This window comes from Cibotium barometz, chromosome 20, assembly GCF_041138505.1.
Source record: "Cibotium barometz isolate CiBa-2024 chromosome 20, ASM4113850v1, whole genome shotgun sequence".
NCBI lineage: Eukaryota > Viridiplantae > Streptophyta > Polypodiopsida > Cyatheales > Cibotiaceae > Cibotium > Cibotium barometz.
Genome location: NC_141065.1, coordinates 42688469 through 42696290, shown reverse-complemented (window position 1 = coordinate 42696290; position 7822 = coordinate 42688469). Strand labels below are relative to the sequence as shown.

General features: G+C 40.5%; 2 protein-coding genes across 2 annotated transcripts; both read left to right on the top strand.

The window, feature by feature from the left end:
- Nucleotides 1-1602: 1602 nt before the first annotated feature.
- On the top strand, nt 1603-4420 carry LOC147627901 (jasmonate-induced oxygenase 1-like). The gene is made up of 3 exons (XM_086814869.1): nt 1603-2191; nt 2472-2802; nt 3908-4420. Exons 1-3 carry the CDS (start codon nt 1647-1649, stop codon nt 4157-4159), a joined length of 1128 nt encoding a protein of 375 aa, XP_086670995.1. The 5' UTR covers nt 1603-1646; the 3' UTR covers nt 4160-4420.
- A 20-nt stretch (nt 4421-4440) lies between these two features.
- On the top strand, nt 4441-7096 carry LOC147627900 (jasmonate-induced oxygenase 1-like). Its single transcript, XM_086814870.1, has 3 exons — nt 4441-4947; nt 5155-5485; nt 6591-7096. The coding sequence occupies exons 1-3, from the start codon at nt 4640-4642 to the stop codon at nt 6840-6842; spliced, it is 891 nt and encodes a 296-aa protein (XP_086670996.1). The 5' UTR covers nt 4441-4639; the 3' UTR covers nt 6843-7096.
- Nucleotides 7097-7822: the final 726 nt, after the last annotated feature.

The following is a 7822-nucleotide window of genomic DNA, read 5'->3' as shown; positions in this document are numbered from 1 at the left end:
AGCTCACATTTCAAATATTTCGTTTTCTTTGGGTGAAGTAACTCAAAACAATTGTTATCAATTTCATTTGGATAGCCACAATTGTCAAAGATTCTATTCCATTCCTATACTACACCTTTCAATAGTCCCTCACACATTTCAAGATTTCTTTAATCAAATCTTTTAAAACATTCTTTAATTTTGCAAAGCAAGGTGGGCATGTAGAGTAAAGATAAATGCATGATGTATTTGCTAGCAGTAGAAAAACCTTAGATTGTAAAGGTATAGCACATATCCACATAAAATCTAGCTTCTCGTGTCATTCTTTGTCACTCAAATTTGACTTCTCAAGATGGTTTAGCCAACCCAACAAGGTTTTTTTCTTTCTTTGAATAAAAATATCTAAAAGAATAATGATCAAGGACTAATGTTGATAGATCTACAAAAATGATGACAAATTAATAAATGGTGGGAGTATTTTCCATAAAAAAGAAGAAAGAGTAGCAATAATCTATTGGTGTGTAAAATATAAGATTTGAAGTTAGAAACCACAAAGTTGTGATTAAAATCACCTAGAAGTTCTTTGAGGGAAATAAGTCTTTTAAAAAGAAAACCAAGGCTCTTTACAGTTGTAAAGAGTGGAGTTGTAGGGCTACACAAGGCCTAGGGTGCACATTAACTTGTAGAACTAAAAAAAACCTATGATGAAAGGGCAAATGTACTTAAAGCTAATGTGCAACGATCTCAACAGAGCTATACAATGTGCTACCAATTATTCTCCATCTAAAATTTTCAAGAACAGATTAATAATGCATCTTTTTCTCAGGGAAGCTAGTTAAGGGGCACTCTAGAAGGAGGAGATACTTCTGATCATGTTAAGAGGCACTCTAAAAGGAGGAGATACTTTTGACCATGTTAAGGGGCACTCTAGATGGAGGAGATACTTTCGACCATGCTAAGAGGCACTCTAAAAGGAGGAGATACTTTTGACCATGGAGAGTAACAATTTTTGGTTAATTATAAATTGATTTTTTTAACTAACAAGGCAAACGATTTCTAAAAGGCATGAATTTTGCGAAATGTGTATTGTGAAGGCTTGCATCTACATATGGTACGATTGTTGGAAAAATTGTGCATCTGACAATTTGCAATTTTAAGAAATACTAAAAATAGCTTTTAAATGTCATGAAAATATCATTTTTTTAAAGGACAAAAAAATAAAATATTATGTTTTTAACACTAGAAGGAATGACTCTCTTTGAAAATTGAAAATGAAAGGGAAGTGGGTTTTCAACAAGATTTTTTTTTAAATGTTAAAACCAAGGCTGTGTGTCAGTACTAGAATTTGAAGGTTGCACTAGCCTTCCAAGAGGGTCAAAACCTTCACAAGAAGGGAAGGGTGAAAACAAAATTACCCTTCAAAAGAAGGGAAGGGTTTTGAGAAATTTAGTTATATGCCCTTCCAATCTCTTCATAAAGAAAAAGCTAGTTAAAGAAAATCCCTTCAAAAGAAAAAAATAGGGGCGCCGTTCAAAAATTCTAGGCCTGCCGTGTGTTGTGGAAAGACCGGCACATAAACCTCGCAACTGCCTATATAGAAAGGGTAGCGAGCTGTTCTCTGTGTTATCATCCTTATATAGATCAGCCTAGCTGCTTCATTATCAGCAATGGCCACTGCTGTACTTGTCCAGCCACCCATAGGCCCCATCAGTATAGTGGCTCCTGGCAAGGAATGGGGGGTAGAGCCCGTGGAATTCCTGGTGGAGAAGGGGGTGCAAGAGGTGCCCGAGAAGTATCGAAGGAACCGTACTGCAGAGCAGCTTGCCGGGCTTTCTATCATAGAAAGGCCCGCTTTGGAGAAGAGGATACCGGTGATAGACCTTGGCGGCTGGGAGGAGTCGCGCATGCCGGAGGTTGTGAGCCAAGTGAAGGCCGCTTGTGAGGAGTGGGGCTTCTTTAGGGTTGTGAATCATGGAGTGAGCCTAGAGTTAATGGAGAGGATGATGCAGGTGTCCAAAGAGTTCATTGCTTTGCCGGTGGAAGAGAAGGCTGCCTATGTGGGCAGGCCGGGAGTCATATCCCAAGGGTATGGCAGCAAGTATACCATCAAGGAAGACAACGTGAGGGACTGGCGAGACTTCTTGTATCTCTCGCTTCAGCCGCTGTCGGTGCGAGACTATGATTATTGGCCCACGTTTCCTGCTTCGTTCAGGTAATGGCCGTTGTGGTGTCAAGCTGCTTTCATAATTTGTATGGGATGGTTATAACACTTACGATTTGATGGTGAGACTACGTGGTGTCAAGCTGCTTTTATAATTTGTATGGGATGGTTATAACACTTACGATTTGATGGTGAGACTACGTCGTGTTTCTCGTTCTTCAGCCGCTGTGGGTGCGAGACTCTGATTATTGGCGGCCTGCTTCGTTGAGGTAATGGCCGTTGTGGTGTCGAGCTGCTGATATAATTCGTGTGTGATGGTTTCTGATCGTAGGGAGACGATGGATGAGTACAGCGCGGAGCTGAAGGCGCTGGCGCTGCGGCTGCTGGGCGTGATATCGGTGGGGCTGGGGCAGCGGGCGTCGTTTATCGAGGAGGCGCTTGGGGTGGAGCCCTATCAAAAGATGCTTATCAACTTCTACCCTCGCTGCCCTCAGCCGGAGCTCACCGACGGCTTCCACAAGCACTCGGACATCGGCGCCCTCACGCTGGTGCTGCAGGAGGACGAGGGTCCTGTGAGCCTGGAGGTCCGCCATCAGGACGACTGGGTGCCCGCCCACCCCATCAAGGGCTCGCTCGTCGTCAACGTCGCGGACCAAGTGGAGGTGTGTCTACTTCTTTACCTTTGTCTACGCGCCCCCTCCACATCCTATCGCTCCTTTTTGTGCTCAGGACCTTCACGCACACACCCACACACTCAACCAAAACGCTCGGTCTACTCAACCCGTTTAGTTGAAAAAATGCATAGATGAATTGGTTTTATAACTAAAAGTTTAAATTTTTGAATTTTTAAATTCAAGGCTAGGTAAAATTATTTATCAATTTGAGCTGTGAAAATTACACTAAAGGATGACTTTTTTTTTTCCATTGGTCTAGATCATAGATGCATATTTTATTTCGTTCTTTTTTGATAGATGAGAGCTTCATTAGAAAACCTTTACTTCAAATTCGCAAGCTTTCGTTAACATCTAGACTTCTTTTTTTGGGGAGAATAAATGTGTCTGTATATATATAGATATATCTTCAAAAATTACATCTAAACTTCTTCTTTTTTGGGGGGGATAAATGTGTGTGTGTGTGTGTATCTCAACGTCATCAACGTCGCGGACCAAGTGGAGGTACTATGTCAATTAATTCTCAAAATCCCTTCTCCCCCTTCACTTCAAATTTGCAAGCTTTCATTAACATCTAGATGACTTCTTTTTTTGGGGAGGAATATATATATATATATATATATATACATATCTCAAAAATTACATCAACAGATACACCTGCGTCTCTTAAGATGATGTAATAGAAACACCGATCAGATTATGGAACATCTAGACTTCTTTAAAATTATGCTCATTTATCATACAAGCATGCTTTATTTCTATGTTATATATATATAATATTAGTTAATTAATATTTATTTATATATTTTAACATTTTGCCTCAACCTTCTACTCTTACCTCTCTCTCTCTCTCTCTCTCTCTCTCTCTCTCTCTCTCTCTCTCTCATGACACCTTGCCCATGATTTTTTATTTTGAAACTTCTATACTTTTCTAGGTGCCACTCTTGAAACCTTTGAAAAATTCGAGAGCGTCAACAATCGACGCGCTTAAAATGTCCTTTTAAGCTCTAAAGGGTGCTTCAAGTTCAACCATTAGTAATAATGTTACTAGTATATTCTATTTATGATGGACAAGATTTCCTATCTATGGTTTCAGATTTTGACAAATGGGAGGTATAAGAGCATCGAGCATAGGGTTATCCCCAATCGTCAGAAGTCAAGGTTGTCTATAGCAATGTTTTGTGATGCAGCACCCACTGCATTGATCGCTCCTGCAAAGGAGCTCACAAATGGACCGATTTACAAAGAAGTGAAGTTTAAAGACCACGAAGCTACCTTTTATGATTATGGAGCAAAGGGTAAGAGCATTGTCGAGTCGTATCTTATCTTGGATGGCCCAAAGGTTTGAGTCTATCTACTACACTAACCATGCTTGGACAACTATCAATGTAAGTTTGCTCATGGCCAATGGAGAGAGCAAGTAACTATGTGTGTGTGTGTGTGTGCAAGTGCAAGCACTCATATCCCAAGTATAGTGAAGTATTTAAGGTACTTTGGTCAAGTACCTTAGCATGTAATCAAGTATTTTGTTCAAACCCTGTGCACCCTACTATATTACTAGTGGGTCTTCATCCTTTATCTATATAAATCCTATATTGTACATTCAGAATACCTGGCAAGGAGAGCCTGTGGAACTCTTGGTGGAGAAGGGGGTGCAAGAGGTGCCCGAGAAGTATCGAAGGACCAGAACTGCAGAGCAGCTTGCCGGGCTTTCTATCATAGAAAGGCCAGAACTGCAGAACAGCTTGCTGGGCTTTCGGTCATAGAAACGCCCCCTTTGGAGAAGAGGATACCGGTGATAGACCTTGGCGGCTGGGAGGAGTCGCGCATGCCGGAGGTTGTGAGCCAAGTGAAGGCCGCTTGTGAGGAGTGGGGCTTCTTTAGGGTTGTGAATCATGGAGTGAGCCTAGAGTTAATGGAGAGGATGATGCAGGTGTCCAAAGAGTTCATTGCTTTGCCGGTGGAAGAGAAGGCTGCCTATGTGGGCAGGCCGGGAGTCATATCCCAAGGGTATGGCAGCAAGTATACCATCAAGGAAGACAACGTGAGGGACTGGCGAGACTTCTTGTATCTCTCGCTTCAGCCGCTGTCGGTGCGAGACTATGATTATTGGCCCACGTTTCCTGCTTCGTTCAGGTAATGGCCGTTGTGGTGTCAAGCTGCTTTTATAATTTGTATGGGATGGTTATAACACTTACGATTTGATGGTGCGACTCGTTCTTCAGCCGCTGTGGGTGCAAGACTCTGATTATTGGCCCAAGTTGCGGCCTGCTTTGTTGAGGTAATGGCCGTTGTGGTGTCGAGCTGCTTATATAATTCGTGTGTGATGGTTTCTGATCGTAGGGAGACGATGGATGAGTACAGCGCGGAGCTGAAGGCGCTGGCGCTGCGGCTGCTGGGCGTGATATCGGTGGGGCTGGGGCAGCGGGCGTCGTTTATCGAGGAGGCGCTTGGGGTGGAGCCCTATCAAAAGATGCTTATCAACTTCTACCCTCGCTGCCCTCAGCCGGAGCTCACCGACGGCTTCCACAAGCACTCGGACATCGGCGCCCTCACGCTGGTGCTGCAGGAGGACGAGGGTCCTGTGAGCCTGGAGGTCCGCCATCAGGACGACTGGGTGCCCGCCCACCCCATCAAGGGCTCCTTCGTCGTCAACGTCGCGGATCAAGTGGAGGTGTGTCTACTTCTTTACCTTTGTCTACCGCGCCCCCTCCACATCCTATCGCTCCTTTTTGTGCAAGTTGCTTTGTGCTCAGGACCTTCACGCACACACCCACACACTCAACCAAAACGCTCGGTCTACTCAACCCGTTTAGTTGAAAAAATGCATAGATGAATTGGTTTTATAACTAAAAGTTCAAATTTTTGAATTTTTAAATTCAAGGCTAGGTAAAATTATTTATCGATTTGAGCTGTGAAAATTACACTAAAGGATGACTTTTTTTTTACATTGGTCTAGATCATAGATGCATATTTTATTTCGTTCTTTTTTGATAGATGAGAGCTTCATTAGAAAACCTTTACCTCAAATTCGCAAGCTTTCGTTAACATCTAGACTTCTTTTTTTGGGGAGAATAAATGTGTGTGTATATATATAGATATATCTTCAAAAATTACATCTAAACTTCTTCTTTTTTGGGGGAAATAAATGTGTGTGTGTGTGTGTATCTCAACGTCGCGGACCAAGTGGAGGTACTATGTCAATTAATTCTCAAAATCCCTTCTCCACCTTCACTTTAAATTTGCAAGCTTTCATTAACATCTAGATGACTTCTTTTTTTGGGGAGGAATATATATATATATATATATATATATACATATCTCAAAAATTACATCAACAGATACACCTGCGTCTCTTAAGATGATGTAATAGAAACACCGATCAGATTATGGAACATCTTGACTTCTTTAAAATTATGCTCATTTATCATACAAGCATGCTTCATTTCTACGTTAAATATGTATAATATTAGTTAATTAATATTTATTTATATATTTTACCATTTTGCCTCAACCTTCTACTCTTACCTCTCTCTCTCTCTCTCTCTCTCTCTCTCTCTCTTTCTCATGACACCTTGCCCATGATTTTTTATTTTAAAACTTCTATACTTTTTCTAGGTGCCACTCTTGAAACCTTTGGAAAATTTGAGAGCATCAACAATCGACGCGCTTAAAATGTCCTTTTAAGCTCTAAAGGGTGCTTCAAGTTCAACCATTAGTAATAATGTTACTAGTATATTCTATGTATGATGGACAAGATTTCCTATCTATGGTTTCAGATTTTGACAAATGGGAGGTATAAGAGCATCGAACATAGGGTTATCCCCAATCGTCAGAATTCAAGGTTGTCTATAACAATGTTTTGTGATGCAGCACCAACTGCATTGATCGCTCCTGCAAAGGAGCTCACAAATGGACCGATTTACAAAGAAGTGAAGTTTAAAGACCACGAAGCTACCTTTTATGATTATGGAGCAAAGGGTAAGAGCATTGTCGAGTCGTATCTTATCTTGGATGGCCCAAAGGTTTGAGTCTATCTACTACACTAACCATGCTTGGACAACTATCAATGTAAGTTTGCTCATGGCCAATCGAGAGAGCAAGGAACTATGTGTGTTTGTGTGTGTGTGCAAGTGCAAGCACTCATATCCCAAGTATAGTGAAGTATTTAAGGTACTTTGTTCAAGTACCTTAGCATGTAATCAAGTATTTTGTTCAAACCCTGTGCACCCTACTATATTACTAGTGGGTCTTCATCCTTTATCTATATAAATCCCATATTGTACACATTCAGAATACCTATATATTAAAGGTGACCTGTTTTGTTACTACTTGAAAAGTGTACACTGCGATACATTTCAAATGATGAGTGAAGAATTTGTATACATTCTACAATGATATCTGTGAGACATTTTAAATGATAAGTGGACAGTGTAGTATTTAAAATGATAACTCTGACACATGTTAAATGATAAGTGGAGAGTGTGTTGTATTTATAATGATACACTTTCTCTACACAACATGGGTTGAGAATAATCTCATAAACAGACCTCGAGTTTTTTTGAGACTCTTAATACGAACAAAAGTGATGAATCTCAATTTGGCTTTTACTTTCATATTTGATTTTGTTCTATAAATATCTTATTTTTTTACACAACACATGATCCATTAAGAACAAGGGGAAAAAAGGGACTCTTTTTAGCCCAAGGCCTATTTTAGAGGGGTCTTTGATATTGTCAAGCTATTTCACCCAACAAAAAAAAGGGGAAAAAATGCCCACTTGGTTTTTCAATTTTAGTGGGTTAAAGAGACAAATTCGCCAAAAGCATACTACATGCTATCATATAAGATAGAAAATCTCAAAGATTCGCCTAGGTTTTTTAAAGTTTTAGGTTTATATATAAAAACATTCGCTAACCCATCTGTACTTATAATATTTTACTGGTGTTTTTTTTAAAACTCTGATTAAGAAGACACTATTATAGACATTATGTGTGGATGTCAAGACTAT

Bases quoted from the DNA above. Each gene is read 5' to 3' on its own strand.
- LOC147627901 (XM_086814869.1), top strand. From the start codon at position 1,647: ATGGCCACTGCTGTACTTGTCCAGCCACCCATAGGCCCCATCAGTATA. The intron at 2,192-2,471 runs GTAATGGCCGTT...TTCTGATCGTAG, and splicing joins ACGTTTCCTGCTTCGTTCAG to GGAGACGATGGATGAGTACA. The intron at 2,803-3,907 runs GTGTGTCTACTT...CTATGGTTTCAG, and splicing joins ACGTCGCGGACCAAGTGGAG to ATTTTGACAAATGGGAGGTA.
- LOC147627900 (XM_086814870.1), top strand. From the start codon at position 4,640: ATGCCGGAGGTTGTGAGCCAAGTGAAGGCCGCTTGTGAGGAGTGGGGC. The intron at 4,948-5,154 runs GTAATGGCCGTT...TTCTGATCGTAG, and splicing joins ACGTTTCCTGCTTCGTTCAG to GGAGACGATGGATGAGTACA. The intron at 5,486-6,590 runs GTGTGTCTACTT...CTATGGTTTCAG, and splicing joins ACGTCGCGGATCAAGTGGAG to ATTTTGACAAATGGGAGGTA.